At 39.1% G+C, this 12949-nt stretch overlaps 2 protein-coding genes across 2 annotated transcripts in view; one reads left to right on the top strand and one right to left on the bottom strand.

The window, feature by feature from the left end:
- LOC134794757 (HEAT repeat-containing protein 5B) overlaps window positions 1-10559 on the bottom strand; it is a 58692-nt gene extending 48133 nt beyond the window's left edge. The window contains exons 1-11 of the mRNA XM_063766542.1: window positions 10420-10559; window positions 9198-9327; window positions 8558-8769; window positions 7949-8096; window positions 6449-6666; window positions 6122-6219; window positions 5555-5718; window positions 4747-4880; window positions 2708-2858; window positions 1645-1776; window positions 1127-1283 (exon numbers count right to left, since the gene is read on the bottom strand). Coding sequence (XP_063622612.1) covers window positions 1127-1283; window positions 1645-1776; window positions 2708-2858; window positions 4747-4880; window positions 5555-5718; window positions 6122-6219; window positions 6449-6666; window positions 7949-8096; window positions 8558-8769; window positions 9198-9323 — 1540 coding nt within the window. The 5' untranslated portion in view covers window positions 9324-9327; window positions 10420-10559. The remainder of the gene's footprint in view (window positions 1-1126; window positions 1284-1644; window positions 1777-2707; window positions 2859-4746; window positions 4881-5554; window positions 5719-6121; window positions 6220-6448; window positions 6667-7948; window positions 8097-8557; window positions 8770-9197; window positions 9328-10419) is intronic.
- A 322-nt stretch (window positions 10560-10881) lies between these two features.
- LOC134790579 (CCR4-NOT transcription complex subunit 9) lies at window positions 10882-12614 on the top strand. The gene is made up of 2 exons (XM_063761431.1): window positions 10882-11960; window positions 12528-12614. The coding sequence occupies exons 1-2, from the start codon at window positions 11068-11070 to the stop codon at window positions 12541-12543; spliced, it is 909 nt and encodes a 302-aa protein (XP_063617501.1). The 5' UTR covers window positions 10882-11067; the 3' UTR covers window positions 12544-12614.
- The last annotated feature ends 335 nt before the right edge of the window (window positions 12615-12949 follow it).

Here is a 12949-nt window from a genome sequence, read left to right as displayed (position 1 = left end):
GAAGCTCGGTGTGCTCAACAGATCGAGACGGTATTTCACACCGGCCCAGCGCCTACAGGTTTATAAGGCGCAGGTTCGCCCACACATGGAATACTGCTCTCATCTGTGGGCAGGGGCACCCCAATACCAGCTTCTCCCTCTGGACCGCATCCAACGAAGAGCGGCTCGAATTGTTGACTGCCAGCGTCTTTCGGAACGGCTTGACTCCTTGGCGCTGCGTAGAGATGTGGCCTCGCTCTGCATTTTCTATCGCATGTATAACGGGGAGTGCTCCGAGGAATTGTTCGGATTAATCCCTGCCGCTTCTTTTCGCCATCGCCCTACGCGACAACATTACCATCTTCATCACTTGGATGGTTGGCAGTCCTCAACTGTGCGTTTCTCCAGAAACTTCCTGCCTCGCACAGCCAAACTGTGGAATGAACTGTCGCCAGCGGTATTTCCGGACCGATACGACCTACAAACCTTCAAGAAAAGAGCGTACTCCCATCTTATATGGAATAAATATAAAACTAACTAAACTAGATTAAAATTTGATAACTCTAAAAATTGTTTAACTCAAGACTTTAATAGAAATAGGTATAAAAATAACTGATTAGACTAAGATATTATTAACTGATACTAAAGTTGAACCTAGAAACAAAAATTAATAGTAATGTTATAACAGATTACATAGTTTTAAAAATGTTATAATTAAAATTATTTTACTTATCTTAAGTTGACTTGCATGACATACAATGTACATCTGGTCTCCCGCGATACAGGCCTAGCCTAGTGCGGGGACTCCTGGAATCTCCGAATGTCAAGTTGGTTATGCACAACTCTTATCAGTAACTCGTGTTGTTATGTTACCACTGTATTCTTTCTGTGCAATAAAAATATTTTTTACTTTTTACTTTTTTTTTATCTTAAACGCCGGCAACGCGCTTGCAACCCTTCTGGTGTTGCGGGTGTCCATGGGCGGCGGTAATCACTTACCATCAGGTGATCCGTCTGCTCGTTTGCCTCCTATTTCATAAAAAAAAAAAAAACGTGTCCAGCAACGCACGGCGTGATCTGTAACGGCAGCGCCACGCACCGCACGCACCACGCATGGGCGCTATAGCGACTAATATAGAGTAGTTACCAGAGATATGATGCGGCGTAGGTGACGAGCGCGGTGCGTCCAGCGCGTCCACGCACTTGTCCAGCAGCGGCGTGATCTGCGACGGCAGCGCCACGCACACGCACCGCACGCACCACGCACCGGCCAGGCGGGCTGCTACGCACGGGTGCTCCAGTACCTACAATACATGACACCTTAATCGACTGTCAGTGATCGTTTTTTTTAGTTAGCCATGTGTGTGTCCAACTGCTGGGCAAAGGCCTCCCCCTCCCTTTCCAATCCTCCCTGTGCTGAGCAATGGTTGTTAATATCCTTCGAGAACATATACAGTACTGGAACTGTGCGCGATGAAAGTCCTGACTCGTGGCTTACAGCAAAAAAAAATTCATTAACGTAAAGTTCTTCAATTTAGTGTTGCTCCCTCGCGCGTTGGTTGGTCTGCCATCTTATGGCTTGAAAGGGAAACAGGTTACGCGTCGATATAGAAGAGTCTAGTACTACACCACTTTTTACCAGTTTCACTACCTATTTTCACTTACCGCGAATATGGCGTCTATCATATTCAGCGAGGTATCAGACACGAGGTTTTGCACTGAAGTACCGAGTTGCAGCGTGAGCTCACCCGCTTCCATCAACGCGCATACCAGCAGATGTTGGCTGAACAATGTCTCCTAAAAAATTATGACAATTTGTGAACATAGAACAGTCGGCTTTTACCTGAACCAGCGACCCGCCCCGGTTTCACACGAATCACTCTATTGATAGGTGAAAAACGCATGAAAATGCGTTCAGTAGTTCTTGAGTTTATCGCGAACAAACACACAAACAGACAGACGCAACGGGGGACTTTGTTTTATAAGGTGTAGTGATAAAAAGCGCTACGTTATAGCCAGAATCGACATGCAACGCAATCCCTAAACTGTTGAAGGTCGTTCAAATGTGAAACATTCTTCAAATGTTGTAAAGCTAAAAAGGCTTCTTTGAAATTCAACCTTAGGGAGGTAAACATTGGGTTGAAAGTTTTTTAAAGACTGCTAGACAGGCGAAGGTTATATAATACTTATTAATATTATATAGTAACATTTTTGGTCATCTTTAAAACGTTATAGAAACTAAACAAACTGTATACTACTTGCGCCATCTAGTTTCACTCAATAAAAGTTAGGTTACTTCAGAAGTGCCAATAGATGGCGATAGAAGTCTTGGCAATCCGAATAAGCAATTTAAAAACAAATTCGAAACAGATGATTTAAGATCACTTTCTAATTGAACCTTTATGGCCTTAACCTGTCGTATACCAAGCTGCCAAAAACAAAGCACCCCTCTATCTACCCCGGCCGGAGATCTCCGTCAATTATTTTGTACCCCGTATTTGTTACGGCCGGAGATCTCTGGCCATTTTAACCCCAGTCGAAAAGCAGTTTTTAGTAAAGAAATTGAAGCTGCTTTTCACCTGCCAAATATCTCGGGTGCAAAAAAAAACCGTCGTCACAAATACGGGGTCTCCGGCGCGTGTGGGGCATGGGAGACAAGGGTCACGAACAATTGGCCGGAGATCTCCGGCCTGGGTAGACAACAGGTTAACCGGTAAAAACGACGAACCTGATTACAATCCTTGGCGTTTTCCGGATTGAAGTCGATGCTGTTCATCTGTTTGATGACGATCTGAATGATCTCGCGGCACGCCGAAGCCTGCGCTTTCTCGCCCAACATCTTGCCAAGAGTGTTGCGTAGAATGTAGTTTATACATTTCCTGTTGAAATTCACAAGAGTTGGTAGTACATACCATAGACATAGACGCGATGATTATACAGATAACATAAATAGTGCAAATGTTTTCTGGTAACTAGATTGTTAAAGCATCTGACAACTGATATTCTAGTCACCAAATAATGTGCTATAGATGTGAACGTGTCTTGCTATTTCGGTCAGTCTCGGTACAAAAAGTATGTACTGAGGTTGATTGAAGTAGCATGACAAATACGAGCGTTTCCGAGAAAATATGATGAAAAACAATTATGCACACACCTGGACTCATATACCTACTACGAGTACTAATCAAATAGTACATTATTGTCGAGGCTCGGAAGTAGCTACTTGCAGGCTGAGGATTCGTTTTAAACGGACGACCTTGGGAGTCCGTTTAATTGAATCCGAAGCCAGCAAGTAGCCTTCCAGCCGAGTCATATATAGTGCTTTTCTCAAAAATGGTGCAACTAATATAAATATAATAGGAATATTTTACAGAAGCAACGTTCTTACATATATATTTTCACAGAAAAAAGTAGAAACAATTGAAAAAGTTTGCTTTGCCGCCTTTATATTTTTTAAATTTTAAAATAGTAGTGTATTTTTCTGCCGAAAATACGCCAAGCTATTTGAGGCAGCTAAATAGTCGCGATACCAACATTATAATAATTATTACTAATCATCTGTTTGGCTGTTTAATGGGCCTGTGCCTTCATTTGATATGGCCATTTAAACTTTTAAAAAGTTTGGAACTCGACAAATAATGGAATTTGTATGCAACATTGCAGTCCCAAAATCGAGACTGCAATGTTTTTAACTTTTTAATTATTGACTGACCATAAACTCCGCACTTCGCGACCAAATTTTTATACGGCAACGTCGACTTTGCCGTCCATTTTTGAGAAAAAGTACTTAACTACTAAGAAGTACACCATCCCTTTAATTTGCTAGATCCGGGGACGGAATATAGAGTAGTATTTAGTGACTGACTGACATAATGTACCGCATAATGTACTGGGCTGTACAGCATTATAGCTACTTTAGCTTTCAGATTTAAGGCTAAATTCAATACTAATTATTTTATCTACACACATATCATAAACTCTCTATGATGCCTTCAAAATCCGTAAATAATGGCCCACATTACGATAAACTGTTTTGTTACAGGAAATGTATTATCTGTGAAAATGTGGTAATAGCTTCATTACTATATCAAAATCGATTTGGTAATGCATTCATATTTCGAACATCTCTGAAAAAAAGAAACAAATTGATTTGACCCCTATTCTAATATCAGTCGAGATGAAGTTTTATTCGAAATCAAATGACAATTGCATACAATATTGACAAATCTCGCATGTAAGTTGGTATCGGACGATATGGTATTCGACCCCGACTCTAGTTTGTCTTTGAATTAAAAAAAACTACGGATGCGTGACGTGCGTGAAAAAAGTTTTCATTTGCCGCCATTTGACGTACAGTTTATCTTTTAATTAGTTTGTAAGTAAAAAATAATTTGTTTTGTTGTTTTTAAAGTAACTATAACAAAAGTTTCGTGTAAAATGTGCGATAAAGATATTTCGGAGACGCCACCTCATAGCCGCGAGTACCGCCAGAGAGCAAAGTGCCCCAATGCCCCCAATGTCGGCTGTATTATGAGGTTAGTGAATATATCATAGAAAGTTTATAATATGTGTGTAGATAAAGCAGTGTATGCAACTGTACATAATTAGGCATTAAAACACTCGTGTGATACTATTATGAAACTCATTTCATTCGTTTCATAAACCCACACTCGTATTTTAATGCCTTTCATTATGTAGCAGTCACATAAACTACTATTATCTATTGTTTTTGACATTAGTGAACAGCCTTAGATCAATTAAATGTACCTGGAATAAACGGCGTCGACGTGTGAGCTAGCGGCTTTAGGGTTGGCGACCAAGTCCAACACGTGAGTGAGGAAAGTCGTCAGGTTACGCTCCAACCACACACCGCCCATGTTCTGGACGAATATCACGTACGCCTGGAAATTTAGACAATACGACCTAGTTAGGTTGGTATTCCACCTGTACAATTTCTTGGTCCAATGTGCATTGCGTCTCACTCTCTCAATAAGCAAAATGTGAGACGCAAATACACATTGGACGGGTGATTCCCCACCCACCCAACACCCTTCGATATAAAACGAGGCAGAAATGCTAAATTCAAAACATAAGCTAATTATTATTATTCCTAACAAAAACTTGGGTAATATAAAGTTACATACTATATACTAACCGACTTATTCATAAAATTTTACAAGCATCAACTAGTTAATTTCTGTTTTATCCCGTTCTTATAAATAAATAGGTCATAGGAACAGATTAAAACAAACGATAAGTAGCTAATTGAAGCTTATATCACGTTCATGAATAATGCCGACGCAAAAAGTAATGCTAAATTGAATGTTGTGCCCACAAATTTGACAGTTACAGTAAATGGCGCCGTACAGTGTCAAAAAAGTTACCACTTAAAATTTTGTTAACTCCCCTCATTATGAACGGGGTACGCACAGCGCCATCTACTTCCGCAGCAAAAATTGCGGACACAATTTTTTTACACTACTTTACAAGTCTCATTATATTTATTCCCTATTATCTTTTATTTGTTAAGTTGTCTATACTTAATACTCAACTCAATACTTTAAAATATGCTTACATGAGTAACGCAGACGCGGACCTCCCGGCTAACACCCGACCCTGACTTGATAAGTTCGCCCTTCAGGAAAGACGTGCCGCCCCTTAAGAAAGCACCCATCAAGAGATTCAGCGCTTCGTCTAACGATACCACGTTCTTCGGTGTGTCCTTCTTGCTTTGTTGCACTGGAAATTTATAAGCTCTTGTTAAAAAGTGACAACAAATCCACTTTAGGATTACCTAACATGTCATATTAAGATAGCCACAATATGGAGTGAGAAATGAATTTTCCTCGGCAGGCGTATTATGATCGCGCTTACTGGGCATGACATAACACGATATGGTCACGCTTATAGCAGTTACTAAAAGTAGTCACGAAATTATACACCTAAACCTTCCTCAAGAATCACTATTGATAAGTGAAGACCGCATGAAAATCCGTTCAGTAGTTTTCGAGTTTATCGCAAACATAAAAACACACAAACAGACAGACGCGGCGTGGGACTTTGTTTTATAAGGTGTAGTGATGACGCGCGCTTTATGAATGTGACGTGATAAAAATTCAAAATGTAATTTTCAAAAACGTACCCGCTTGTGCACCCACTTTGAGTTTGCTGTTCAAATTAGACGTTTCGCCCGCTTGAGTAGCCGCTATTAAAGCGCCAAGTAATTCGGATACCGCACATCTGAAAACAGAAGGATTTATAAAAAAAAGTAAAATTCATCTCTAACCAAAATATTATAGCAAGACCCATTCGATCTTTAAAACATTATTTCTGTTAACTTTGGCATCTAGGTCTACGCTGAGATTCATCGGTGGTAGGATCGCATTGGCAGCAGGAGGGCGGACGACTGTCTAAAGGTCGAGTTTCGCAAATATCAACTCTTAACTTGGGTGCACAGGGTTTAAATTACCTCAACGTGTAGTCAGTCGGTTGCGCGGCTCTCAAACACGCCGCTGCTATGGCATCCAGGTCTGCTGCGGTGAGCTTCATCAGTGGCAGCATATGCCGTAGTGCATTAGCCGCCGCAGCGCGGACGGCGGGCGCGCGGTCTGACAGCAGCGCTGCGCGCGCGGCTCGGGACACCTCTCGCAATGCCCCTGGCGCGGCTAGGCCCATGCCGACGCAAATCTGACAAACAATATACCGTTATCTCAATACGCTTTTCACTTGTAAAATTCGTTTTTTCAACGTGTGTAGGCCGCATTATGCTTTAGCAGAGGTAAAATCATCTATTAAGATACCATTATTGACTTAGGGCCAGTTGCACCAACCTCATTTGACAGACTGATCAACGTCAGCCGGCGCACCCCGGCGCTTTACTATGAAACTTTCCATACATAAAAAATTTGCGAACTCTTTAACGATACGAACAGTTTGGTGCAACCGACCCTTAGTAGTAGAGACCTGTCATACAACCACCGGGCAGGGTGCTGCGAGCCGAGCGTCAACACCCAGTCCCGAATTTAAATATCATATAATACGTTCAAATATGTAATATTTCTGTGTATCGAAGTAAACATATAGTATTAGACCATAATGCTCCAGATAAAATGTGTTGTTTTATACTCTTCATGTTCAATCGTGTATAAATACAAAGTGTTGAGTATATGTGTTGCAATAATGTGACAGACTGTAATAAAACACACGTCATCAGCATTTTTAACGTAGAGCCACGACTTTTTATGAGTTTACCGACGCACGATCTGTCTTCAATCACTTCGTAATAAAAGGTGACGATACCAGGCGTGGCACACTCCGCGATTTCGTCGCTTTGCTACAGGTAGCTAAAAGTACATCCGTTCCACACCAATTTTGGTGGTTAGCCATAAGCCGCCCGTGGCGCTGTCGCCACCTAGCGGCCATATCTGTCCTGATCGTAACAGACGCGTTTTGTTAGAGAGTGAGTCTTCTGTACCTAGTACTATTATTTATTCTGTGACGATACTGATGTACGTATTTGTTGATACATAGGTGAATTTTGGGGGAAAGTGTTTTAGATAATAAAGTGGTAGCTTATTGGTGTTTATATTTAAATTAACTACTGTACAAGTGTACATGTACAGAGATAACAAAAAGTGAAGCAGACGCAGCCATGACACATTTACAGCGCGCGAGTTAATTAATTCTAATTGCAATGTACCGTTTAATGTTACAGACGGTGTACAGGAAATACCACATTTACACTTCAGTTCATCTTCTTGATAAAAACTGGGTAACTCAATGTAACTCACTTAATAATCGATACCTCATTTAATTAACCATTAAAAAGAGATAGTATTAATTTAATACAAATTAATGTTTCACTAATTTTTTAAACTTAATTGTTTAGAACATGCTGTAAAACAATATGAACAAATTATACTTCTATAGAAATTTCATACGAAATTATGTAACAGGTTGTCAGGGTTACCTTCTCCAATGTGTTCATTATTTCCAGTCTTGTCTGCGACTCGGCGCTCTTCAGTGACCTGACTAGGGTTGTCACTGTTTCCTCGTAAGAACGCCCCATCATTCGGCCGAGTTTCTCGTACATCCCCCCTAAGCAGCAAATTGCAGCTCTGAAAAAAAATTTCATTGTTCATGTAAATAAATAAAAATTAAAAAATATATTTTATAGAAACGAATATTAAATTTGTTCTCCGTTTTGACCACTACACGGATCAAATGGTTGCGTTGCGTATCCATTAAAATTAATTACATATACTTTTGATCAATGTTGACTTGAACATAAAAAACCTTGATTAGTGTGGTGATGGCAAACTAGGGTAGAGAATCTAGATTCTCTCTGCATTTCGTTTGACTCCAAACCAGATACAAAAATCTCTTGACTAAAATAAGAAAGACTTCAAAGGGTGACTATTTAGGTTGAGAGATATTATGTTTTTTTCTTTAATATAACTACCGAAATGAACTTCTAAGTATTGACACTTTGAAATTATATCCAGTATTTTTTACTTTCAATCAAGCAACTATAGTTCTACAGTTCTTAGAAAAAACATTATGATATAAAAAAACTTACAGTCTTGTCGGCAAGTAAGAAGGTGAGTCATCTTTAACTTTAATGATATCATTGCATTTGTTTACAGTATCAAATAGTAAGAAGGTGTCTCCAACAGAGAAAAGTGTGGCCAGACAGCGAGCAAGCAGCCGTCGAGCCGGGGAACCCAGATTTTCTCGGAGGAGATTCACTAGTTGCGCTACCAGCTTTTGTTGACAGCTCTTGATGTCAGACTGGAAAATGAAAGGATTAAATATTGTTTTACAAACAACATGACAATCAAAATCCAATTGTAAAATGACACTGCTGCATCTAGAATGACATGAAACTCAATGACAGAGCTATATAACCAGCAGCAGACACAAATGATCAATGCTATAGTTCGTTTTTTTTAGCATTATAAATAAGGTAAGCAATCTTGATGTGTCTTTTTATTAAAAAAATATTGAAAAACACTTTAAAAAACCAGTTTATATTATTTATGAAAGCAAAAAAATGTAAAAGATCGTATATGATTTATAATTCTAACATATTTGCTGTGACTTATTTATCAATGATGATTTTTAATAAAAAGACATGTCAAGATCGCTTACCTTCTTTCTAACGCTAAAAAAACGAACTATAAGAAGAGATAAAAATAAATGTGTAGTAAGAAGACTACCTTATGAGCCGCCACAAGGACTTTGTCAAGGAAGCGAAGCCATTCAAAGATGAAATGTGGCTTCTTGTCATCAGGCAGCTGCTGCAGCGCCGTTTCATTCAGGGTAAGGGAGTGGGATACCTCCATGATTCTGTAAGATATAACACTCTTTTAATAACTATCTATCTTGACAACCGGTCTGGCCTAGTGGGTAGTGACCCTGCCTGCAAAGCTGATGGTCCTGGGTTCGAATCCTGGTAAGGGCATTTATTTGTGTGATGAATACAGATATTTGTTCCTGAGTCATGGGTGTTTTCTATGTATATAAGTATGTATTTATCTATATAAGTAGGTTTATATTGTCGCCTAGTACTCATAGTTCAAGGTATATATTTTATATTTATTTATTTATCTATTAAGCCCTTTTACTCTGAGTTAGAATATGTCTCTTAGCTCAGTGTGCCGCTTGGCAAAGGCCTGCTCCAGCTCTTTCCATTGGGGTCTGTCGTGGGCCACTCTTCTCATACTCCCATCTTGTTTGAGGTTGAGGTTTTAATAACTATAATACAATATCAATTGATAAGGCAAGTATCAAGAACAAAATCCAACAATCCATAAATACTGAACAACTTTTTACAATTTGTGTAACCCACACAAATTGTAAAGAAAAACAATGAACAAGATGGTCCCATGTATGGTCACAGTTTTCTATGGAATAACTAGTTTTTTTTTTGCGATTTGTAGTTGATCCAACAGGAATAGCTGTTTATATAGCTTAAAACTAGCATACATATCACATATTATAAAAAATAGGTTACATCTTAAAACTACAAAACATATTATGGCTGTGATGCAAATGATGATATTAAATGAGTCAAAAACATTGTGTGTCATAAACCAAGCTGTTTTAACAAGAAACTTCCTGTCATAGTAGACATGTATATTATGTGTATGCTCTGATGATCTGTCTCCTAGTAGATTATTAATATAAAGCACATCTGTAATATTATATAGATGTCCTGCCTAGTTCCCGACCAGCTAATGTTCACATGACTGTTTAAGTAGGTACACTAAAGCGTTGATTATTTTATACGTCCGAAATAGCTATGGCGTCAGCCAATTATTAGTCTGGGGGAATACGTAAACAATTATATCGATAGCTATAAAATAGATGTACTACCCTGGTCTCAAACTGACCTAAAAATGCCCACTACTTAAGCTAATTATTAAGAAAATATATTACCTTATATTATGAGAAAAATTACCAATACAGCTGACCGAGTTCTTTACACTTCTTAGCTTCTTACATTCACATAGTCTTTAAAACATTATTATACTAGTATTATAGAAAATTGTTTATATAAATGAATAAATAAAGAATTTTAAACCTAATTAACTACTGAAAATAAAAATATCATAAGGATCCACGATATACACGATAGATGCACACAAATCTGACAGAACGATGACAGCTGCGAGGTAGTGATGTAGTGAAGCGACTCAAGCGACAGTGATGCTATTTACGGTTTTTTGGACTAAATTTGGATAGAATTACTTCCTTGTTTCTTGTAATTATATATAATATCTAATTTATTATATAATAAACAAAGGGCATTAAAACTGTTTAAATATATAATTTTCTGGGTATCATTTTAAATCTACAAGTCATATTTTTAATGATACCGAGGCGATGCGAAAAAATAAAAATGTCTACCCTTTCCTTTTACTTTGACGTTTGTCAAGACAAGCCTCAGTATTTTTGATAATTTGTGATATGAATTAGAAACTGTTTTGTTTTACTGGACAATGAGTTTTGACCTATACTTAAGATTCTATTATAAGCCAGTGCCAAGTATATAGTATTTCAACAATCTTCCATTGAGCTGCAGCAATGAATAACAACATGAGCGCCCAGCAAAGCCCGGCCAACATGCAAGCCGTGGTGGACCGCGAGAAGATCTACACGTGGATCCTGGAGCTGTGTAATCCAGAGACGAGAGAGAATGCTCTCCTGGAATTGAGTAAAAAGCGGGAAGTGGTGCCCGACTTGGCACCCATGCTATGGCACAGCTTTGGCACCATAGCCGCGCTGTTGCAAGAGATTACGAACATCTATGTGGCAATGATCCCGCCGACGCTTACCGCGCATCAAAGCAACCGTGTATGCAACGCTTTAGCCTTGATGCAGTGTGTAGCCTCTCATCCTGAGACGAGATCTGCATTCCTTCAAGCCCATGTTCCATTATTCCTGTACCCCTTCCTCCACACGGTCTCCAAAACTAGACCCTTTGAATACTTGCGATTGACAAGTCTCGGAGTGATTGGAGCATTGGTCAAGACAGATGAACAGGAAGTTATAACATTTCTGCTGACCACAGAAATAATTCCCCTGTGCCTACGTATTATGGAAAATGGGTCTGAACTTTCTAAAACGGTTGCCACATTCATACTCCAAAAGATTTTGCTAGATGACAGTGGTTTGTGCTACATTTGTCAAACCTATGATAGATTTTCACATGTAGCCATGATACTCGGGAAGATGGTGCTGTCTTTAGCAAAGGATCCTTCTGCGAGGTTGTTGAAGCATGTAGTTCGCTGTTACCTCCGTCTATCAGACAACCCAAGGGCCAGGGAGGCACTGAGACAATGTCTTCCGGATCAGCTGCGGGACGCTACATTCACAGCCTGCCTCCAGGAAGACAACTCTACGAAGCATTGGTTAGCTCAGCTGATTAAGAATTTAGAAGCCCAGCCTCCTCCCGCTAGCCCGGCTCAACAGAACATGTGAGCTTCTCTTTTATGGAGCTCAAGTCCCACTGCAGTGTTCTCTCTGTAGTGCAAGGATTCCCAACCTCTTGGTGTTAAGCCCCCCTAGGTTAAAAACAGTATTTTCATGCCACTAGTCTCAATTTAACTTTTGCTGTGGAAAAAACCTATGAGTTTTCTTTACTGGCAAGGCATTCCTTGCCCTCTGTCTCACTACAATCCCCAGGGGAGGCATGCCCCACTGGTTGGGATATCCTGCCAGTAGTGTATTGTTTCTATGTGATACTCAACTAATTTTACAGTCTGTGTTATAAGTTTGTCTTAATGTTAAGTTTAATTTTAACAGTAGAGTAGTTTACATGGAAATAATGTGTTACATTTTCTGTAGTGGGTCTGGGCCCCTTTTAAACTAGAACCAAAATGCATTTCACAATCATTTTTACTGTTCAAATTATTGCTATATATGTATCTGAACCTTTGACTGACACTTCATTATTAATATTAATATGCCTACTCACTAACATTAATGTAGAATATGTGATTGAACATGAATTGGTTTTATATGTTATGTATTTCTTTTTTTAGGTACAAAACACGATGAAAGCACTTATTTTGTATGAAGATGTAGTGGACTGGTATAAGAATAAAGATTTTCATAATGTGGCATGTATACACTATTGTTTATTTTGTACCCTTTAATTTAAATACATTTGCTTAACATATTCACTGACAGTACTAGCAAAGGCCAGTTTACACATTGATTAGTGACATTAGTGTATATTCATACATTTGCTACTTGCATTCAGTGCCAAATTTAATGTGTGAACTAATATCACAAGAAATAATAGTACTACCGTACAGAAAGGACACTTCCTACAAACCCGAAGTTTGACAGCGATTCAGGGTCGAATCATGCTATCCCTTTCGGCTATTTAGGGTTGTTAAAATTCAAGTGATTATCTTATCTGTGGTCGTGCACGCACAAGGGAGTCAAGTGGTGCCAACCC

Source organism: Cydia splendana, chromosome 1 (genome assembly GCF_910591565.1).
Source record: "Cydia splendana chromosome 1, ilCydSple1.2, whole genome shotgun sequence".
NCBI classification, from domain to species: Eukaryota; Metazoa; Arthropoda; class Insecta; order Lepidoptera; family Tortricidae; genus Cydia; species Cydia splendana.
This window is presented reverse-complemented; position numbering and strand designations above follow the sequence as displayed.

What these genes read in the sequence shown, in the direction of transcription:
- LOC134790579 (XM_063761431.1), top strand. Translation starts at nt 11,068, where the DNA reads ATGAATAACAACATGAGCGCCCAGCAAAGCCCGGCCAACATGCAAGCC.